This window comes from Athene cunicularia, assembly GCF_003259725.1.
Source record: "Athene cunicularia isolate RWA chromosome 3 unlocalized genomic scaffold, athCun1 chr3_part1, whole genome shotgun sequence".
Classification (NCBI taxonomy): domain Eukaryota; kingdom Metazoa; phylum Chordata; class Aves; order Strigiformes; family Strigidae; genus Athene; species Athene cunicularia.
Window position 1 is genome coordinate 62,604,226 of NW_020799097.1, and position 24,578 is coordinate 62,628,803.

The 24,578-nt window shown below is 35.0% G+C and overlaps 1 protein-coding gene across 4 annotated transcripts in view; it reads right to left on the reverse strand.

Annotated features, from left to right (window-relative positions):
* AHI1 (Abelson helper integration site 1) overlaps positions 1 to 24,578 on the reverse strand; it is a 95,337-nt gene that overhangs the window by 19,874 nt on the left and 50,885 nt on the right. For all 4 annotated transcript variants that reach the window (XM_026845729.1, XM_026845730.1, XM_026845728.1 and 1 more), the window contains exons 20-21: positions 6,027 to 6,085; positions 709 to 774 (exon numbers count right to left, since the gene is read on the reverse strand). In XM_026845729.1, coding sequence (XP_026701530.1) covers positions 709 to 774; positions 6,027 to 6,085 — 125 coding nt within the window. The remainder of the gene's footprint in view (positions 1 to 708; positions 775 to 6,026; positions 6,086 to 24,578) is intronic.

The following is a 24,578-nucleotide window of genomic DNA, read 5'->3' on the forward strand; positions in this document are numbered from 1 at the left end:
GGTACTATGAAAATCATGAGGTCAATTAAGGTTAAAAAAAAAAAAAAAAAGAATTAATTACTTGGCAGCACAAAACCCAATAAAAGGCAGAGCAACAAATACTTCTTTTTTGCAGCGTATTTTGTAAGACAGTTCTGAGTAAATATTTTGTATTTTGGAAAAAATTACAAAAATTCAGTAGCATGGAAACACTGCCAATTGTTCAAACCAATCAAGCAAGCCCTACTGTCTGTCTCCCCAAAATAAAAAAATAATGTGTCCTGTAATACAACTGGTTCAGCAAGCCTGACAATTTAAACAAATTGTAGAAATTGCCATCATATTCTCTGGAGACATATGATCAGAAAATGACCCTAAGGGAATACAGGAAATTCACCTCAGGATCAAAGATGAATGTAAACACTCGCTATTATGCCAAAAGCAATGGAATTTCTTCTAGTGCAACATTCAGACATGTGTTCTGCCTGGGTCCAAGTTCAAGCAAAAAATCTGTATTCATCAAAATTTTACAGACTTAGTTTTCAAGAGTGGTAGAAAACCAGCAGTAACGTGGTTACGCTGATTATGAACGTGCTTGTAAGAATTACAAAATCTAGGGTAAAAATAAAATCCTTGGGAACATGCCAAAAAAAAGAGAATGTGCTTTCAAAAGCATAGATACCATGTAACAGGTATAGAAGATACTGCAAAAAATTGCATAACACTTACTGTCTCTTGCCTGAGTGGACAACCGCTTCCTCCTCTCACCCCCAGTGCAGTCAGGCAGTCATCATTCTAGAAGAAGAAATTATTTAAAAACTTTAATATGAAGTATTTTGATGTACTAGAATTTTGAATATTTTCATGTCTAGATGTAAAACTAAGAATTATCTGTTAAAAAACATTTTTTTTTGAAAAAGAAAAAGCAGAAGTGATGTTAAGCAACACTGAGCAATATTAGCTATGTAGGTTTTTAGGAAAAAAATATTAAGTTTGTCAAGTATGTACACTATACTAAAGATAACATGGGAGAAGACAGGATTGATGGCTCTGCAGTCTGAGCTTGTTTGCATTGCAAACACTACAGTAGATGTTTAAGAAGTTGTTGCAGTGAACTTCAACTCTGAAACAGTATGCAAAAGATGTCACTTTCGCATAATGGAGAATCTCAGGTTGGTCTTTGTAACCAGTACTTTCCATTTAATTTTAATTGTTCTATCTTCACCATTTACTCTTCTGACTTCCAATGAAGTGAATGGAATAGCAGGTATATAATGCAACAATTAAGATGTGTCTGTACCTACAAATTTGTTTTCTGTCAAATAATAGAATTCTTCAGTTGAAAGATTTACAACAGAAAAAATATGAAAATTAGCAGAGGCACAACAAATTCGAACAAAGAAAGGGATGGAAGTCCTTTGCTGAGGCTTATTTTTTTCAATGGCCTATTTTCACAAAGAAAACCAGTTTCCCCTAGATTTTGTGTGCTTCAAAGGATACAAACTACAATGCAGAATAGAAATATTACACAGCAATTAAAATATTTTAAAAGCAAATCAAATGTGAGTTTTGCAAAATAAGCATTTCCACCCATAACAGATTGTTCCACATTATAAACAACATTTAAATTTGCGAATTTCTATCCAACTTGCTTCAACCTTTTTCCTATTTTACAGCCCTTCCTTTAACTGTCTTTTGCATGAACTTCTCTTGTTTTTCAAAAACACGCATTTAAAATATATTGCTCTCTTTATTTTCTGGGTTTTTTGGGGGCTTTTTATTTTATTAGGGTGACCCAGAGAACATCATTACTGCAATCCTCAGCAGACTAAATGGAGAGATTCTTGCCCTCCCATATATGAAAAAAATCACTGACTATCCTGAACACAGAGGTTCCATCCAGTGTCCAGACTGTTTCAGTATTGCCATGGGAGTCACAGACACACTCAGTACATACAGATGAACACAGTATAAAAGCGAACAGTTGCACTCAGTTCTTATCATCTACTGTGACATCTAATCCTACCACCTAAAGAGTTCTGAATAATTATGTACATACGTGCGGGGGGGGGAAGGGTAACTGCCTGATTTAGTAAACAAATTTTGAACAAAGACTGGTGGAGCTGCAGTTCAGAGTACGTGGCTTGTTCAGTGGTCTACTGTTAGTTAGCATTGCCTTACAGGTTACAGCTAATTCTCATTTTCCATTCTCAAGGTTAAGGGAACTGTGCAGGCAATGTGCTTAGCCTGTGGGATGGGAGTGCCTCCTGTTGCTCAAAAATGATTCATCAGAATTATTAGCAGTATTATTTAGGTATCTGGTTCAGGTACTCATATTGCCCCATTATTGTGTCTCAATCTGTCTCTCTTTTTAATAAAGTATTTATGTGCTCTCAAACACTCAGCGTAAGAGCAGCTTGAGGAGAGTGAGCTGTTTGGAAATAACAAGCTAAAATCCATGAGTCATCCTGAGACTATGTTGAATGTTCTCAGACACTGGTTAAACTTTTAAGGCAACAACAATCCAAAGAGTTTCCTCTTAAAGAGATACTCCAAGTATGTCATGGGCTGCACACACCTCCCTCCAGCGGGAAAAGGGAATGGCCACAGCTGCCTACCACAGATGTAGCTACTACAAGGCAGCAGAATTGCCTCTGGCATGCCATGCCAAACAGTGCCAACTACCATATATACTGCAAGTAACTCCCAGCAAAAACTACTGGCCTTTCAGTTTAGAAACAGTTTTTTAACGTTGGGTCACAAGATTAAGCAACGTTTTCAGGATTCCAAAAAAGCGACAGACATAAGTATATGAATACATCGTTCTTAACACAGTATGAATGTCTCCTCTTTTTAATGCAAGATGGAAACTAGTTAATCCTTTTCTTGCACTGGAACAGATGTGGGGCTATAGTTATGTGCTGAGGAGTTGGTCTTTTTGGGAAGCAAACCATCTGTGAGAAACAGGAACAAAATGCTTGCTGAAAAAGCCCGCTGTGTCATACTGCTTTTGGTTGAACAAAGCTGTTAGGAGCTTTCAGCTTAAGGAACATCCTCAGAAGAAGATAAATAGATCCAGAATTCTATCCGAATAGATTCAGAGTTCTAGATAGCCTAGATATTTCTAACCCAAAAACAAGCAAAAAAAAATTTAAGACACTAATACAAAAGAGAGCATTACAGGTAAGAGTAAACTGATATATAAGTAACTGTATCAAGTGTCACCAATTCCTGATAATAGCACTAATTAAAATGTGTATGGCTTCTTTTTAATTGGGCAGTTTCAGTGATTGTGGTAATGGAGGTTTTGCTTTTTTTCATGCAGATATATAGCAAACAACAGAACTTGAGCATTAGATAGCATTCATTCCCCTAGAAGAAACAGTACTGGGTAAGAACAAGTGGCACGTTTTACTGCGTTTTCCATAAAAAATTCAGCATTTCATTTCTACTACTGAACAAACATATTTCAAATACCACAATATCAGAGTTTAAAGAAAAAAATGTGGAAAAATATAAAGCCTACTGGTGGTTTCATATGCTTCTTCCTTACATGTAAATATATTCATTGTAACAGAATAAATATACAGATTAAGTCCCACTTCTAATTAGTCATTAACTCTTGATAACTACACTTGGAAAATAAGTTTTTCTAAGATTAATCTTAGGCAGACACTACAAATATTGGAGGGAACCCCAATGTGTGTGCATACAAGGTCAAAGTCACCCCTCCTCCTTTCCCTGGTGAGTGATAGACTCAGTGACATGAAGAAGGACAAATACTTATTTCTCGGATGCTGCACAGTACCACTGCTTCTCTCCACTCCATCTCCCTGTGCCTGCATCTGTCAGAATGGAAGAGAAACTGGGAGTGTTACTTGTGCAAACGCTCCAGTGAAGACACAGGGAATGAATGTTAAAGCTTCTCTTGTCTGTTCAGTAAATCTGTGCCTCAATGTGTAATAGCCTATGTTCTCAGACTGTTACGCTTTCGGGGTTTTGTGTTTTTGTTTTGTGGTGGTTTGTTTTTTGGTTTTTTTTTTTTAAAGCAGACAAAATAAATGAACTTACAGTGCTCAAAAAAACCCACCACTGGCTTAAAAGTGAGATAGTATTTAAAACATTTAAAAATTTTACAGAATCAACCTGAGCTTTCCCAGTTGCTCCATTGTTTTAGTTTTTCCTTGTGAACTTGAGTGCTGAAAATTTATTTAATTATCTCCTTCCCTAAGAATGGCAAGCAATCACTTTACTCCAGTAACTGAATTTTTAAATGAAACATTAAATAAGCTGAGACAACATAAAATACTTGAATAATGCTAGCACTGTTGTATTCCTGTTCTTGTTCTCTGGTCCAACTAATCGTCACTCCTAGCTCAGGACAACTAACTGTAGAATTTTAGTCCACAGGAAACAAAAGTACAAGGGCAGTATTAATACCTAAATTAAAATTATTCTACAAGTATTAATTGATAAGAATAATGTACTCTTCTTTCATCTTAATTAATCTGTCTGTAGACACTGTGAAGATACTTCCTTAGGCTTCAGATGACTACAATCCTTATTTGATTACAGCCCTTCAATATTTAATGAGCATGGGAATCTATAATCTGCCTAGAGGAAAAGAACCAAAACTGTGCCAGGCTGCACTTTATGGAAACCTGCAATGTACAAACAGAAAACAGAAATGCAAACACAGCTGCTGCAGTAAAGCCTTGAGGTATGAAAAAAAGAAAGAAAAGAAAAAAGGGAAAAAAGATCAATTCAGATGCATGTGAAATACTCCAGCTCCTGAAATGATTCAAAATCTCTTCAATTATTTTGTGATTTGTAAATATGTTACTTTCCCCAATATAGTGTTTACCTGCACTTATACATTATTGAATTTATAACAGAAAAAGTAACAAAAATATTTAAAACCTTAATTTAACCGTCTCAGAAAAAAAATATTTTAAGTTAGCTGCTGTTTAGTAGATTCCAAAACAGTTGATCCTGTAAATGCTTCAAGAACTTACTGTGATGGCGAACATTAAAATATTGATTGAAAAATTTACACTTTTTCTATATTGATGGCTAAAAAATTGAAAATGTGAAAAGAACTATTTAGTCACTAACAAAACATCGATGTAAAACTGTACTTTCAAAATTTCTTGGTGAATCCTACGTACCTTATGAGCCTTCCACAACTTCATTAACAGATTCTGTTAAATAAGGTAGGTCCAAAAAAACCCCAAAACAAGCCCAAAACAAAATCCCAAATCTAAACTGTAAACCACCTATAAATGATCTGAGTTAATTTATGTCCATTTCTAACACTTCTCTTAAAACTTACAATTAGCCTGCAATTAAGACAGAATATTAAAACATAGCACTTTATCCATGTGTGCAGGAGGATTAACATCTCCAGTACAACAGGCCCAACTCTCGAGAGCCACACATATGTTGAGTATCCAGAAGCACCACTTGCTCTTCCATCACTAGTCTCTCCATACTTAATCCAGGTTTATCAAGCATATAGTTAGAATTAATTTACAGAGTCTGCTGGATTTTTATTATGGTGATCAGGAAACCAGAAATATAATTATTAGAAGTTTCTAATCAATATTTAACAAATAAGCAATTAAATAAACAGAGGATAGCTGTAATTTCACTTGTTACAAAAAGGTGAAGTGTGAGTAAACAATGAAAACATGGTGCTGCAAATAGGATTCGATTTCAAGTTATTGTCCCAGCTTTCTCTCCCTACTTATCAATGCCTGTATTCTTAGTAATAATCAAAAACACAGGACTGTGATTTTACCTTATTTATTTCTAAACAAGAGAAAGTAAATCATGGAAAAACATAAAGTTTTAATTTGCAGATATGTGATCTTGCTACCAGCTGGCTGCAGCAAAAGCTTATTTGTCCATGTAGACAATTTGCTTGCAGATACCGCTTTTGTGAATAAAGAAGGATAAAAAAACCCTCTCTACAATGAGAACTTGTGAATAATGACATTTTATAGTTAAACATCAATTTAAAAAAATGCAAAGATAGAATTCCTTACCGTCTGTAGTCTACCCAATAGTGTTCGGCTAAGAGGATTTCCTACTGGGCTGAAACACCCTGTGAAAAGAAAAGACTGTGAATTTTCTGCTTGTTATCCTTTTCCATCGAATAAACCATTTTATTTTAAAATCATTATGTTAGCAGGATATATTTGACAAAATTCTAATGAAAAGCAGCAGCATCTTTCAGTCACAACTATGCATCCTTCAGTCAGGAACAGTTGGAGGGTTTATTTAACTAACAGACCTGACACAAGGTTAACTAATCCAATATTTCCATTCAAATGATTTGGAGAAATAGCTCAAGCTATGTCCACATGCCACCTCGTGCTCAAAGCTGACACTATTATCTAGGCTGTATTGCTTTTCTCTTCATTGAATTTCCGAGTAATGCATACAAAGTTTTCCAACAGAAATGATCACAAAAACTCTCAAAGGAATTACTTCCTTATTTTATCTGAAAGAATAACTATGCCTATTCAGTAGTTCCCTTTGATCATCTGAGTTCCTATCACAACACATCTTGCTGTTTATTTTATTCACTCTCTACATAGTGCATTTGAACAAGTACTTGTAAATTCTTTTCTTTTCAAACTATTATGTTAACTACTAAGCTCAGGAAAATCCTTTCATCATCTATGGATTTATCTTTTTGTTATTGGTCTCCTCAGCTGTATACTTAAGAAAACATCATAAAAAGAAAAGATACAAAAATCTGAAAATTGTTGAACACGACAGTGAAAAATGCTACCGCTTCACTAGAAAAAGGTTTCGCAAGTGTAGAGATGCCAGACAACACAGAGTTAAGCTCACTAGATTTTCTCTGTGAGACAGTAGATTTGAAACAAGTTTTGTTTTCAAAGAGGAATGTTCTGAAAACTCATTTTCATTTGCCACTCCAAAAGCCTACTCTTTATTCAGACACTGAGCTCTTCAAGAGGACTTTTGAGATTCAGAATCCCATGTACCGGCACAGCTCCACAAGGAAGCTTGCACAACTCCACCTACAGTATACATTCTAAAGCCTAGTGGTTTTGACTTTCACAGGAGATTTACTCATAAATGTTTAATTATTAAGATATTTAGATATTTCTAAACATAATAAAGCTCATATAATCGTAGTTAAACCATGCTCCTGCAGTTCTGCATGTGAATAATTTTGTCCTTGTGAGAAATCCTGAATAAGTGTAACAATTGATTCTTCAATTCTGTATATGAATTAAAAATTCTGTGATTTTAATTCCAAAAAAACTTGTATACAGTCTGAAATACTTCATTTTGAAAGGCTTACTTTGATTTTTTTAACTTTTTTTCCCCATCTCTTTTCAGAAGAGGGAAGTGATAAAAACAGAAACAGTTTTCTCAATTCAACCCATACTCAAAGACGGCAGACCTGAAGCTTACACCCTTTTTCAAATAGGCTATTTGAAATTGCTATTTGCTTATTTGAAAAGCTCAGCACTAACACCAAAAGTCAGGGGGGATATTACTCCTGTGAATATTATCTACGTACTCATATAGTTACAAAAGCTACTACCGAGATGATACTACATATGGATATACTATTACATGCAAGTCTCCTATCAATTCTTTTGAGTTAAAAAACCCAACAAACTCAAGACCAATAAAATGTCTGCAGGATTAAAAAAAAGTATTTTCTTCTTTAGACGTTTAAGTATTCTACCACAGGATTTTGAATTTGAGCATTGTAACACTGTACCAGTTCACACAAACCCATTCTAAGGTAAAAGCTATATAAAATATGTGATGAACAACTTCTGGTTTGGAAAAATCTTCAAACTTTAATTTAAAAACAAACAAAAAGTATATAATCTGTATTTTTATCAGTAATATCACTGACTTTCTTGTTCTCCTAAGGGAAAGATTTATTGGCTCCAAGTAGTTCTGGACTGTATGTTTATGCATCTGAATACTCCTGTGCAGAGTCTGTATTTAGCTACTTGTCAGGTGAAAACTTTATGGTTAGACAGATATCCCCAACTAAGCCTCAAAGGGCAGTGCAGACCAGTTCTGCGGCAAGCATAGGAAAGAGAGAGATGTGTACCTCTAAGATATAAGGCATGCTGTACTGAATTCTAGCAGCTAGCACTGGTTTTGACTTAGTGTTTTCCATGACTAGAGCCTTCTTCCAAAACAAGCAGAAAAGTCTTATTATTTTGCTTGAGGTGTAAACACTAATTAGACCACAGCACATTTGGGTCCAAATAGTCTACACTCCACAGAGCCAATGATATTTGTTCATACTGATCATGCCTGAATCAGTCTTTAGAGTTATCCATTAGTTATTTTCAGTTATCAAGCATCCTCTTTAGTAGCTTCATTCAGAACAGTCACATAAAAAAATCCCAAACGGTTCAAATCTTCCTTGTTCACAGAACAAGGTCCATTCAGCAAGCAACGGAATAGTCATCCCTTCTTTCTCAGATAATGCAGTAGATTTTCAAAACAATTTTACACAGCTATTGGCTTGACGTGGTTCCACGCTTGATGAAGCATGTAAATCACACTGAGCAGGTGTGACTAACAGCCTCAGCAGTGCTTGCTTTGGTTATCTCTGATCCAGGCTGTGCAAACTTTTCAACTACTATAGTGAGGTATTGAAATTGAGGTCAGGACTGCAGAAGGACATTTCCACTTCATCCAAAAATGAAGTTTACAGGACACAGTGATCCACTGGAACTTTCACTTAGCCTGAGCTTATATAAAGGTCATTAAATCCTTTGTAAGGTCAAACATGAAAAAAACCCACCACCCAGGTTAATCTAGACTGTCTAATCACAAGGACGCTTCAGAATCACTAATGGAGAAACATTTTTGTTGATTCCAAGGGTTTACTGGAACTCCCCAACAGTCATATTTCTTAATATCATTTGATGTCTTCACTTTCAAAAGCCTGCATGTCTTGAGAAGATAATCTTCCCTATGAAATCTGAATTACTGTATTTCTTACTACTCTGCATTGATTCTTCAGTAGTCTCCTTTATATGGAATTTTACATGAGAAGAACAAATTATTTCTAGAAGAACCTACGGCTAATGTCTAAATACAGTGTTAGATGTCTCAAAATAATAGATGCTATTGCTTTTTCTCAAATGATCAGAATTTTCACACTGACACAATTTAACAGCAGGACAGATCTTTATGGTCCTCCTAATTCTCTTGCTACAATTACCTTGTGAGTCAAAGCATGTGCTGACTTTAGGTAAATGCCTACCAAAGAATTTGTATCTTTCGAAAAACAGTGCGCCTTGAGAGGGAGTCTGAAATTGTATTAGTTTCCTGTACAGTTTGAACAGTGAACTGAAAGTCTATCCTTATTTCCCCTGGATCACTTCTGGCAATATAATCTCTGCCAGTATAATTGCAACTGAAGACAAGAGAAACCAAGTAGCTGTCCTCCTGTCCAAAACACATTGTCTGTACTACCAAGTTCCCAGTTTTATTGCATGCTTTCAATGAAAAACTACCCTTTGCTCTAGACAAACATGTTAATATGATCAAATTCTAAACAGTTGGGCTGAAACACACAGGAGGTAGATGAGTTCACTTCCAAACAGATTAGACTTACACAGAAATTTATACGCTAACAGCAACAATGCCCCAAAATAGCACTAGTAATGATTAAGAACACTTCCTTTTAAATAATAGAGCCTTTAGCTATTATATTTGTTTTAAATTAATAGCAAAAGAGCCAGAACAAGGAAAAAAGCCCTTCTAGGGAGTCACAGAATTCCACTATCATACTACTGGAGTGTCCACAATCACATAACATTAAATGTTTATGTGAAACATTCCTCTTAATAGAGGCTGAGAGAACATTCATTACAGAATTTATGCTTTAATTAACTTTTCAAAAGCAGGCTTTTTCTCCCTCCATGAAATGCTCCTGATAATTTTGTTAATTAATAAAGGTATTTATTAAATAAGGCATAATAAATGTCTAAGGATTCCACTCTCACGGAATCTACAGTTAATGAAATCATTAAAAGTTCATCCTGGAGAATTCTCAGAAAAATCACAGAACACCACCAAACAAACACAGAAAACTGAAAAAAGTTAATATTCAGACATTGCTGTGATAAACCCCTCTAAAGCATGCAGAGAGAAAAAAAAATCTTACCAATCTCAGTTTCACATTATTCTATTTTTAATTGAGTTTTACTTTAAGATTATACTAATTATCAATGTCTAAAAAACCCACAAACAAATTCTGAAAGACATGAAAATAAACTATGCCTCTAGGGAATGATATTTCTTATTACAAATATTCTTCTTATAATTTATATTATGGCCTCTTGCAACATGGCATAGTTAAACAACAAACACCAGGAAAAAAGTCGACTCAGATATGAGATGAGTATGTGTATATCAGCTCAGTCCTCTTCCTACTCTTATGTGGCTTTAAAACCATTCCCAGTAAACAGAATTATGTTCTCAGCACTGTCACCTATTAAAAAGTATGACTTTTGTGACCAAAAGATCTTTTAGTATGCAGTATAATCTCTACTTTAGGCTTCTTAAAAAGTAAAAGCTTTCAAAGCAGTATTAATCAGTGCTTTCTGTAATTTTATTTTTCAAGCTAGGTATAAGTGAAAGAAGATTATTTTGTAATGATCTAAATATATATTAATCTTCCCTCAAAGGCTTTATCCTCACAACTATTATGCTTTAATAGATCAAACAGAATTCATTAAATAAGAAAAGATTGTTTATATATTGGATAAGAACTTGTTTTCCTTTACTTAAACACAGGATCACAAATACTTTAAAAACCCACTGCAAATATTTTCAGATGAAGTTCACGTAAAATTAAAGGAATGGATGCATGCACTTAACACAAGTGTACCTTTTTGTTTCACCAGCAAAACAGATGTTTTACTAATATCCAATGCTGTAGGTGAAAACCCACTTCAAGTTCTGTTCTACATAAGTGTGGCACCTATGATTTTGAAAATACTCCAAATTGAACAGAACGGATAGGACCAAAGTGTACTGAAAACTGTTTCAATGAAATTTAATCTATATGATAGCTTTTAGAAGTACTCTGGAACACAGTTGGCTGAAGGTGAAGAAAGAAAACTAAATTCAAAAGCATTTCAAAGTGAGATAAGGAACAGAGTATTTTATTATTCTTTATAAAATAGTGTTCTTATTATACAGTGCCAAAGGAAAGGGTTCTCTTCAGATCCTGTATCTTGCAAGCCACTTAAAATGTGTATTCTCAGAATAGACAGTTCTCACATGCTATGTTTAAGTATATATACAAGAATGCTGCGATGGCATCACTACTTCTACAAACACCTGTAAGATTCTTGCAAGGTATTCTTCACTGACAGAAGTCTAATCAATGTTGGGTGAGTCCACGATTACTGGCCCTCTCCTTGTTTTTTCCCCCCACTTTTTTGTTCTATTAGAGCATCTGGAAAAGATTGAACTATGTCCTCAATGTCATTCTCATTTTCGAAGTGGGATTCCAATTTGTTAACCTAATCTATCCACTTAAAACCAAACCACAAATTCTACAGGACAAATAAAATTCCTCTCTGTTTATTGTCTTACTTTTTGTAAGTTCTGCAGAGAAACTTCTGATAGTTTATTTTACCAGTCAGATATGAGGGCTATTTTCACGTTATATACACTTAAAAAAAAAAAAAAGAGAGAGAGAGAGAAGCCTTTAGCTCTGCCACTGCCAGATATCACTCCTCCAGTCAGTGCAGGGATTGATCTAGATGGCAATGACAAAAAAACCCAGAACAAACGAACAAAACAATCTCTGTCCCCAGCCCAATTAAGCCAAAACAGACCTGTGCGGATAGGTGGAAAAGCATAACACTTCTTTTTGTTTCCCTTTCCCATCCCATTAATACAAGAAAACTCGTAAACTAATAAAATAAAAGAAACTTGGGAACTTATGTCAATAGATCAGGCTGTGGTTGACATTCAGCATACTATATGATACAAAGAAGTCTGCACAGAAGAATAAGCTTTCAGTAAAAAAGTGTGCAATATTTACCTTTTTAACCAATTGTTTACTATATATTTGTTTTAAAAACAGTCACCTAGAAAAGTAACTCTAGGGAGTTAAACAATTCAGTACCATGCAGTTCCACACACATTGCTGTAGCTTCTTTCACACCAGCACATGATTTTTCAGAAGATGCCCCAACTCTAGGTATTAAGAGACCTCTGGTTTATCAAGCCACGAGTCAGTCACAGTCTGCCTAAACAGAGAAACACAACTGGTCTAGCATGCTTAAAGACAATAACTTTCTTATCCAATGGCTAGAACAGCTACCTCTAGTTACTGTATCTCTTTGTGTCTGGTTCCCCAGCCCAAATAAGGACTACAACCTTGTGGCAGACCTAAGTGAAAACTGGAACAGTGGAATGAAGCAAGGCTTGAATTCACAGCTGTAGATCCACAGAGAAATACCTTCACTGTAACATCAACTAATTTCAATCCTCATATAAGAGACCTCAGAATCAGACAGCACTAACACAAAAAAACCCACTATGCTTCTGGCAGTGCCATATCCTACAATATAATTATATCTATCATCAGCCAAAAGAATGTATAGAGATATTCATTCAAGGTTAGCCATCATTTTCATTCCTGGTTCAAGGTGTACAAGGTCACAAACATGTATTTTCTCTGAATCTTAGAATAATAATTCAGAAGCAACTATGGAGACAGTCTGTCATCAGCTTTGAGAATACTGTTTCATACCAATATATTTATCCTGTACTAAGGCACAATGAACAAGCAGAATTTGGCCCCTATTTACAAAAGGTATAATGAAGTAAAAACTATTGCATCACAAAAACAATTAAAAAATCCAACTTTTTAATTAGAGATTAAAATCAAATACATTTAGTAGCCTACACACCCACCTAATTATTTCTGAGTAATCTTATCTAATCATCATCTTACATTTTTCTTGCAAATGTTAAGTTTCTACAGTACCATATATAAACAATGCAAGTAGTAGCACATGTCTCAAGCATTCTTTTGAAGTAAAGAACATTTATTGAATTCATGCTAATCAGGAGCGTGCTAATTTATGACAATCTCTAACGTTACATCATAATGACAGTAGATACAACTGAAAATGAGCAGGGTTTGTAGTATCCGTTCTTTCTTTCTACAGTGAAGAGAACAGAAAGTGACTCTACAGCAAACATCAATAAGCTTGCACAGATATCATCAGCACTCTGAAATCAGATTGGCAATATTATTTACAAGTTCTGGATAGCAGATAAAAAAGATGTAAGGAAAATGCAGACTATGACGCATACCTTGTATTAATAAGAATTATTTTTCTTCTAGTGTTGTAGATATCCTGAGAAAGTCATTATTAATTTTGCTAAGCTCACCAGGACTATTTAAAAGCAAACACACTAAATTAAATTTGAAAAGAAACTTATTTTGTATTACATTAAATAAGGCTTGTGGTGTTACGCTATTGAAAAATACTTCATAAAATATAGAAGCTGCAGTCCCTTAGAGCTGTGAATGCCCAATACTGAAGTAGCAACCTTCACTTTTGGGTTTGATAATATTTTTGCTTTTACATTAACTAACCCTCCCTGAGTCAGAGGAAACAGAGCTCTTAAGTAGGACTTATGGTTATCTGTTTCCTAAAAATATGTAGTACAGTTAAATTCTATTTAGTAATACAGTTAAATAAAATTTAACTCTATCTGTAACTCTCAAAGTCAAGTATCTACTGACCTCAGGAGGTCTACTCATGTTTTTAAAAAACATACTTGACTAGGGATAAAATACAAAGAATGAAAATTATGCAAGGAAGGAAAACAAAGTAATTTACTTTGCATGGCTTCTCCCCACAACTGAAATTCAGCAACGGCTAGTTACCCACAGTTACTTAAACCAAATTAGCCCATTGCTCTACAAATAGATTGCTGTAAGAAAATATGCTTAGAATGCCACAAATACTTTTCAAAACAAGCCATTAAACATTTTTGCAATGGAAAGTCTTCTCAGCTAAGAAAAAATAGCAATTTACTGGATAAACTACTGAGTTTCTATATTCCCAGTAGCCTCACAATGTCAAATGGAGTCTTGACTGAAAAAAACCCAACAAAAAACCCCCTTGCTTGAAGAACATATGTAGCATTTCTTTCTAACATTTGCATTCAAGGAAAGAGAGTATCAGCAACATCATATGCAATATACTGGAAAAAATAAGTCAGCTTGGTATTTCAGGCCTTTATCATGACCAGAATAACTCATTTGTACCTAGCTTTTCTCCATTAAATTAGCACTTTCAGCCAGTACTGAATATTAATTTTGAGAAATTATTATGAGAAAATTCCACGACATTACCAAACAATTCATAGATTATTAAACTTGAAAAATGCAGGACCATTGGCAGACACTAAACCAGGAAATCAATATATAAGAATTTTAACATGGTCTAAAATCAGAAGTAAGGAAAAAAAATTCATAGCAGATAGCCTTCTATTTTTGAAAATGCAGTGAGAATTGTATGTCTTTAAAATACATTAACAAGTTTGTTTTCCATTTTGTAGTTCAGAAACTAGATTGGTCAGATACTTCATGAGAATATGTGTGTGGTGAAACTGACCTACCACATAGTGACTTTTTATGCATGCACACTTTTGAGTCTTCAAACAGTGGACAAACTAAGAAAAGTTTTTCTACATATCAGTGATTAGAATATGTATGAATAAGTTAAGTCTTTTCCAGTTTGTTTCCAACTGTATATGGAAATAAAATAATGGCCTGTAGCAACTTTGGTAATAAAATCTAAACACACTTCCTTGTAAAGGGGAGGTTTAGACTGGACATTAGGAAAAAAATTGTCACAGAAAGAGTGCTCAGACAGTGGAATAGGCTGCCCAGGAAGGTGGTGGAGTCACCATTCCTGGATTTGTTTAAGGGTCGTTTGGTTGAGATGTTGGGGGATATGTTGTAGGGGAGAACTTTGTAGAGTAGGGCTGATGGTTGGACTCGATGATCCCAAGGGTCTTTTCCAACCTAAATGAGTCTATGATTCTAAATAATATGTGACAAAGTGCTTGAGACTAATATTGGTATCATCCATTAGAGAGGAAAATAAACTGAAAAATAAGTCCAACATTAAAGTACCACGTTACAGATCCAGTTGGGTACAGATTTCAACGATGCTGATTTTTCAGTCTCCTTCACCTACAAGGCCCACAAAGTGTTCTAGAATGTAACAGCAACCTACAACTACTTTTACAGCAGGAGACTTTAAGAATGCTTTTTACAAAGTATCACTATTGCTATGCTCTCAGCCTTCAGCCACCATGCAAGTACTCTAGCAGAAGTTACACTGGTTATACAGATATGTGGATACCAAATTTTACTCTACTTTGGAAAAAGTAAAAGATGACCTAGCCATTAAGGGCTATCTTCTAGTACAGGAGACCCTGGTAGAAAGATCGAATTATCACTTGATAAAGAGCTGAAAAGCAATCTGTTATAGACAGATTTTTCCTTTGGTCTTAGGTGAAGGTTATGCAAAACATAAGCACGGAAAGGAAACTGTTTGCAAAAAACATCACTAAGAGCCAATACTCCCTTTCATTTACAAAATGGTACCTGATCTGAGGAGAGGTAAAAAGACAGAAAAACAAGACAGACAGGTTCATAAAGAAGAAATGTGTCCAGCTTTATGAAGCTAAGACCACATTTCCAGATCTCTGGATATCCTGGAGAGAACAGACTTCTCTCCAAGGTTCAATCAGCCATCCAAATCACCTCAATTGGCATTAGAAGAAAGTAAGACTTTACACTATCTCAGCACCAAACCAGCATGTAGAAGTTACATTCCTATCCAGTGAATTTGTATCTTATTTCTTTAGGAATTTTACAAACAAGACTATTTTGGACAGCAAGTCTAAAGATGTAGACAGAATATGAAAATTAAATTTAGAATGAATACAGAAATAAAATTTGTATTTTCAGTATTTTTTACAGTATCATGAAATACAATTTGATTAAGTACTTAACGTAATAACGAGAGCTTTTTTCACATCATTACATGGGTAGTGCCAAACTGATAAAAACTACAGTATTTTAATATATAAGCTTAATTGCATCGCATATCTTCTCTAGTTTGACTAACAGCAGCAGCTAAAGTCACTGCATCTCCAATAATTCAAAACTCTCACAAAAGCAGCAACTGTTAAGTTTTCACACTCATCAGTAAGAAAGGGGATTACTGAGGTTAGGACAGAAAACTCTTCTCCATAGCTTATTATGAAGGTAACCCATTTCTATACATTACGCATTGTGAAAGACATCTAGGTTTCTTTAAAATCAACTTAATTGCTATTTGCTACACAGTTGTTTCTTCAGAAGGACCAAACAACTGTACAAAACACAGAAAACTGTCTAGTAACACTCTAAGTTTGAAACTCTCAAAGCATATGCTTTAATAGCCTTGTTCACCTAAAAGCACACAGTTGCTAAATCTTCCTTGATGGTTTCTGCCAAGAACTGGTGATACAGACAACCCTGGACACACCTTGTTCTCTTTGCGGGATTCCTGGAACTTACCCTGAATATTATTTGTTTTGGTAAGAAAAGCTGATTTGCAGCAAGATTCTTAATTCAAACTACAATTTCAATTGCTGAAGATCCTTTCCATGTATGAGGAGACAAAAAAACATGGAAGTGTCCTTTATACTCTTTATCACAAGCAAAACAAATTTCCAATAAAGTACTGTTATCAAGGTACACGATGTGGTATATTATAGATGTGTATTAAGCAGGCACTGCACTCACAGTAGCACCACCACCCTTCTTCTTCTGTTGGTTCTGCTTTTTATACAGAAGCAGCCAAATCTGAAGCAAATTTAACTGGGCTGAACATATTGTCAGATTGAACTGCTGGACACCAAAGGTGAAAAGTTACCACTAATTAATCAATACATAATTTAAAACACAAGTTCTGAATACATTTCTAAAATTAAAAATTTCAGGAGTGTGACTTTGAGTCCTTAAAGGAGATAAATACCCACTCAGTTTTAGATTATAGCTGGATCACAAGCAAAGTTCTTCAATTAGCAACGTGCACCATACAGAAGTTAAAGAGCTCTGTTAAAACAGATTCTCCTGACGAGAAGGTGACAGACCTCACTGATACCTCCTCTGAATTGAGGCAGCCTAAAAAAAAAAGCCTTCAAGGACAAGACCATCTTTTTTTTTTTACAGAAGTGAACTCTGCTTAAATATGGTCATTCATAAATGAAAATTCAAAGATGCAAGGAGCAGGAAAACAGAGCCTATTTATGATCTTCACCTGAAAACAGTAAAAAAAAAAAAAAAAAAAAAGCTAGAAAAAAAACAAATAACAAAAAACAAACAAACAAACAAACAAAACAAAACAAAAAAAAAAAACAAAAAAAACAAACAGGGGAATCACTTCTTATGCTCTACTGCTGGATAGTGACAACCAGAAGTTTAGTGCAACAATTCTCAAAATGTTTTCTCCTACTAGGCAATTTATCACACCAAAAGATGCTCAACTTATATTATTAAGTAAGCTCCAATTTTCTGTATTTTATTCTTTGTCATATTAGCTGCACAAGTCTGCTTCCTTTGACCAGTCAGGTTCTGAATGAATTCCAGAATGACCGGTATCAACATATGTCACTTGAAACACTCTTCAGCTAATCTGGAGAAAAAAATAATCAGAGGCACCAGAAGCCTGCATAGACAGCTGAAGTAGAGACAGTGGCCCTCTATTCAAAACAGAAGATACTGACAGGATAGGAAAAGGGGGTGTGATCTGTAGAAGCATATGGGGATGCGATATGCTGGAATCAATCTTCAGATGAAAGATACAGTTTCAAATATTATCTGTTATACAGTCTGAGTAAGAGTCATCTACAGAAAGACTGCCCAGCACAGCAAAGTCGGGGGTCCAGTGAGCAGAAGAGACTCTGAAGAGTTTTATTGAATTTGCCTACGCGTCATTCAGATCTTTTTTCTCTGCCAAGGAAGTAAAAACTGAAGAAACTGAGCCCTAATTGTGAGGGAAAAAGATGCGAAGTAATAGACTGCACAGGTTCCTTCCTCTGGAGCATGCCATAAGGTTGCAGAAAACACCTAAACACAAGTTTTCAGGAGTAGAGTTTTAAGGCAATTCCATCACTTCATTTGAAGCCAACAAGCAATGAATCACGGTTCCTTACAGTGTCCAGTGAGCAAGAAAGCAAGCTAACAGTGAGGTGGCAGGCTCCAATGAAGCTCTCATTTAATCTGGGTCAAAGCAGTACATTGAGGCCAGCAGTGTAAATAATACTGAGTCACTAGATTGTGTGACAATAGCAACGTGTAAGTGAAACACCCATAGAGGCCTTCACTTCTCTGTATGTGCCTTCTGCTTTCTTAATGCTTTCCTAAGCCACCATCATCTATCAATAGTTTCTACAGGACCAACATGATCAGTATCAAGCTACACTGGTACCACAGTCTATTGTAGAGCATAATATGGACCACAGATACCTGAAGTTAATTTAAAAGGCAATCAATTAGTAGAATGAATCATGCTCTCACTGAACTTGGTGCTTCAGTAACAAGGGTAACAACAGCTGCATATGAATCCATGAAAGTTTAGTGGTTTCACACAGATAAAAATCTATCTAGAAAATTATCAAAGGGTTTTTAAAATAGTTGAAAAAGTATGTATGTATACCAAAAAAAGAACAGATAATATATCTTAAAAATATGTATATTTGTTTGTTTTAATGCATTTGGTTTTTGCTCAATTGTCAAAGCCATGAATGAAGTTAAAGGACCTAGGTCTTCTCTCTGGAGGAGATGCTTCCCTACTGTGCACCATGGCTGCTACTTTTGCACAGTTGTCCCTGCTCCTCTGGAAATGACAGGGACAGAAGGACTGAAGCAATGAAAGGAGGGATTGATCTCCTCATCTTACTCACTCAAGCTTACTGCTGTACAGACAGCAGCACCCTCACTGACCTGAACTTTCTCCTGGACAGGGAACTGATACTACATTGCACAGCCCTTAGGCAGAAGAACTGTTTTCACCTCCGAAATCAGCTAGAATTGCATTTAAGCATGCACTTTGTCAACCCTTACTGTCTCATGGCTAAGTAGCTCAAAAATTACAGAGAAGCTCTATTTGAAAGTACAAAGACTGAAAACAGTTAACAGGACCTCTCTATTTCGGAATTAATTAGATTTGGTCGTTTTAGGATCCACATAATTGAGAAAGTAAGGGCACACTCAGGCCAAATCACTGTTGGCAGAGTCTTTCCACAGTACTACGTCACACCCTGATTTTGCAATCTGTATCCACTGCTGCCAAGCAGAGAGTAATGCTTCATTTAATCCACACCCTTGTATAATTTGGCTGAGAGTACTTCCTTTAGCCTGAAGGCACAGCAGTAATTACCCCAACATACACCAATTTCAAGTAAATATAAATGGTGTTCTTCTGATAAAGTTTTGGGAATCTTCAAAGATTACTGTTATTGTGCTATGTATTTAGTGTAATTTTTAGTGAAATATTTTAATTAACTTGCCTAGAAGAGACATGAAAAAGAACATATAATAAAGGAACGTGAGTATCTTTGATCTCAGTATAAACAATTCTAGCAAGTTTAACCAGAAAATACAAACTCTTCTGACATTTATAACATCTTATCAATCAGATAGAGGAAACTGGATAACCAACCCTTTAAAACAGAAGAAATAGATTGTCATTAATGTTAATGGTTTTGTCTCTACGACTTTATTATTCTAATAGAACATTTTTGTGGTTAGATTAATCTATTTATACATCTTTTGTTTTCAAATTAAAAAATCATTTTTACTATTCATTTTAGAAGTGTAAACACTCAGCTCTTCTACCTTAAAACAAGGTCCTGTATTTGTGCCTTGAGTCAAAACTCTGACACTGGCAACTGATCTTGGTGGCACGGTAGGGCTACAGAGCTCTGAGGAAGTTCCTTCCCCTGCAGAATTGCCTGAGCTGCCTGCAAGCCATGGTAAGGGCACAGCTGTGTCCTGGTACTCTTAATTTTTATTTATTGTCAATGCAGGTGCAAGGTGGAACATCCAAGAGATGGCTCTAGTGACTGAGCAGAAGGAATAAGATCAGCAAAGTACATGCAAAGGTTAGCTGCAGGTGACAACAGAGCCTTCATAACCTATTTGCACTGAAGAAATTGAGACACAGTTTCTTCAAAATGTAAATGTTATAGAAAAATAGCTTAGAAAAGAAACAGAAAGGCATAAAAAAAAAATCTTGTGATGGATGTTTCTACTGTTTTAAAAGAAAAATAACTTTGAGAAAAATATTTTAAAGTTGAATTTTTCAGTTCTTCCATTCTTCTATGAGCCAATAATAATAATAATAATAATAATAATAATAATAATAATAATAATAATAATAATAATAATAATAATATTTTATTTCCTTTCTCCCTTCTCTCTCACGCTTTTCCCCTAAGTAAAAGTGAGAGATACAAATACCTTAAAATGAATGATCATTTTCCCCGGGGAGTTCCCATTCAAATTAGTACACAGACATACATAAAGAACATTTTAGACCTCATGTTCTGCTTTTGGAAAAAATATTTTTACCTAACTTCAGTGTAGTTAAGTCAGTTCTCATTTGCTGAAGAGCTGATCCATAGTGTTTAGCTGGTACTTTGTCTCTACTCAGTTCTCTTATCCTCTTTTGAAAAATAAAGATAAAATCTGGTAATTAGATCTAAAACTTAATCCATTATCATTATTTCTCTGTGACTATGCAGTGCTTTAGAGTTAAAATAAAGCCTTCTAATGAATGTAAAGGTATTATCTTTGGTTAATAGGAGAAAATAAAAAACCAGAATAATATACTCAAAAAACTAGCGACTAAAGCCAAGTTTGTTCACCTAAAAAGTGCTAGTTTTCTGCACTTTCTCATCAGTTTTCAAACATTTTTGTTATCCAAACTGGGGGGTGGTTGGGGTGTTTAAGTAATTCGGTTTCCAAAAGAAGGAAAACATACATACTTGATCCAATCAGAGTTATAAGTAACTGAGTTCTATAAATTACAGCAAAACATGAGAATTCTGCAAGGCTGAGATATTTGCTTAAATAACAAAAAATAATTCAGATTTCTAATTTTAGGAATGCAGAAGAAAACTACAGGAGAAGATTTCAATTTTTAGAACCACTGTCCTATTAGAATTTCAATACACATTTCAATAAAATTCCATCCCTTAAAAAATGTTAGACAAATTCTCTTGGAAATTTTAAAAAAGTTTCTGAAATGCGTCAGCTCTTCAAATACATGACAGAGCAGGAAAAAAGCAAATAGCATAAAAACATAGAAACATAACTGAGAAGTGAGAGATGAGGACTGGGTACACATTTCTTTCATCAAACGCACATTCACCCTTTTCAAAAACATGACATAAGCTACTATAAGCAGACTGTAGCTTTCAGGAAGTTAACCATTCTGCAAACATTTCTTCTCATGTATTCTTAGACCACTTTCTATTTTGGCAGCACCTCTACAGGACATACTAATAGTGTTATTATTTCCATATATTTTAAGACTAAAAGACAGCTGGTAGTAGACTATGAAATCCAAGATATTTTCCCCACCGGACTGCCTGATCCCACTGAGGCCATTACAACTATCCCATAGTGAACAGGAAACTTGTGTTTCTCCCTCTGTAGTAGTAAAGATAAATAGGAAAAGATAAACATATCAGGCCACCAGTGAGAAAACTACTAAAACCCTTCTGTGCAGGCCTCAATCTCACTTCATTATTTTCTTAATCAATATCAAACACCCCCCCCCAGCAAACTCACCAATACTAATGAAACTGAGAGACTGTGAGATCATTAAGCCTTACCTACCTACTTCTGTAAGCTCTCGCATATATAAAAGTGAGGAAATCATCCATCATCATTCCATCACCCCTATTCCTCTTAACAGCTTGTTTTATACTCAAACCACTTTCAACTAATAGAGTGGGTACTGAACCACTTCTAGGTGTGTATTTGGTACTCTTCACCACAATATGCTCCTGCCCCAATTTTAGTAAGTTGTATCTCAGAGTGACTTGGACATTATGGCAAATTGCTACACCATTTCCATAGCTCTGATCTGTGTAGCCCTGCAGGCTTAATTGCTTTCCCCATCACAGCAAATCTAAATGAAGCTGTTGGGTGAGCTAATGAGGCAACACACATTACAGTTTAACAGGGAACGGATATAATCAGATTCTTCCAAGACAAAATTGGGAGTTCTTTTCTTATGTTTATATTCTCCACAAGAGTCTTTTACACTCAAGCTATTTCTTTTAAAAAAATAAATAGGAAGAGATTTAACTTTAAAACTTGGTAAAATACAGTATTTACAGTAATATTTTAGGATCAAAACCAAGTAACATGTACGTATTCAATGATCTGTGCGCCATTCAATTTTCTTGCATGGATTGGACCCCAGTAAACAGGTTTCTCCAACTGGTGCTCCTACTGGCACTTCCACGTATCGAAAATGGCCCCCCAAGGTCAGCATTATCTAACTTCAGCACAGTAGTGTGAGAAAGCCAACAACACTGCTGGCTGTACTGCCTACTTTCTCTTAGTCATGTTCCATCTGTCAATCAGTTCTTTCAGTTGTCTTTGAAAATGCCACCAACCTGTATCCAAACATAAGCCAGAGATACACCACAAACATTATATTTCATGTTATACTTGGACTCTATAGTACATAAACATGCAACCTTCAATTAATATATACTCTCATCTTTATAAATAACTCTTCAGTCTCTTCAGGATATTTTATTACTCAACTTAGAAAACTAAGCAATAGTAGGACTGAATTAAATTGTTCATTTGATACATTTTCAATGATAGTTTGCATGAGGCTTTTTCCCCCTAACAATTTCTTATGAGATGAAAAGAATAAGGTCACACCAAATTAGCTTTCTACACACATTCTTCTTTGAGTGGCACAAAATTATGTCAGAAATAAGATAAATACCCTTAAAACAAAGAAACAAAAACATTAAAGTCCTCCAGGACTGTGGTAGTACTGAAGATAGATATTACAGAGTTGGGAAGAAAGTATGAAATACTGAAAAAAGTAATCGATGATACCAATATACATATGAAGATGTAACTTTTGACAGTGCTTCTGCAGTATCTCTGAAAAAATCTGAATTCTGCTATTTGATGTATGTCCTTTTTCTATTTCTAAAAAACAAGAATCGAAATAGTATTTTAAGAGCATTTAGTTGATGCATAAATATTTTTTATATCTTTGATGTAGAAACCTATTTCACTGTTTGCTTGAGACTGAAAAAAGTTTTAAATATTCTATCAAATATAACAGAGGACATAAATACAACGTCAGTTTTGTTAATATCTTCAGAGAACGAGAAAGGTTGCTTTGAAGCTTTCACTTTATATAAGTGGAAAACACCTTTGATTGTCAGTTGTGTTAATGGAGAGAGAATTTCTAATTGTTCTCAACCCTGCCAAAGCGTTGTGTTTTTTGTTTTTGAGATTTTTTTAAAGATACAAGAACCATCACGTTTCTAGCACATACGTAATTAATTTTTAAGAGCAAGTTTAATTAACTGGTTTTATTGAAGTCAAAATTTTAGTGAAAAGATATGTGCAGTATTTATAGTAGAGCTTCAATCTCCCACATACTTAACAATTAGGGTCACTGCTAATTACAATTACTTGAAACCTAAAACTTCTTTTAGAAAACATGCCCTGAACACAGTGGGAGTTACTGAAGAGTCACTGTTGAATAAAGCCTAAAAATGCCAGCCATTTCTTTCATGGCATGCCATGGATCTGCAAAACAGTGTCTGAGAGTATAGCAAGGTGATTTCACTGTCCAAAGATGTCCTCAATCTTAAGGAGGGAAGGCAAACAAAATCAGAGGGGATTTTAATGCCCCTTAGAGAATGGGTAATTGAAAGCTGGAGCTTTTGCTACTTCCTTATTTGTTTAAAAAATAACATCTAGGAATGGGAAGGTACAAAGGTGAGAACATGACAAGGAAAAGATAGAAATGTCTAAGAAAGTCCTGGATAATCCTACAACGCAGTGCTGCAGGGTAGTACTGCAGGATGGGTATGATAAAATTTGCACTGAAGCATGAACATAAGCAGAGCTATACAGCACAAGGTATGTAAAAACTCAATTCTGATTATCAAAGACAGGTATTGGACAAATTTTCTTATTACAAAAAAAAAAAAAAAGAAAGAAAGTTCAACAAGTTGAAATATTACATACTTTCAGGGACAAGATGCCCTAAAATACACTACAGAATAATCAAGATGGAATTAACTAATCTGCTATATATAGAACATGGAGAAATTGAAGTGGAGTGAAAAATAGGACCGGCCATAAGATTTTATGAATCCAAATTACAAAGGTAAAACTGGAAGGGATGACCTTCTCCAAAGACACATCTAGCAAAATTTTCAAACAACTGAAATAGCTATCAGCACAACTGCAGTTT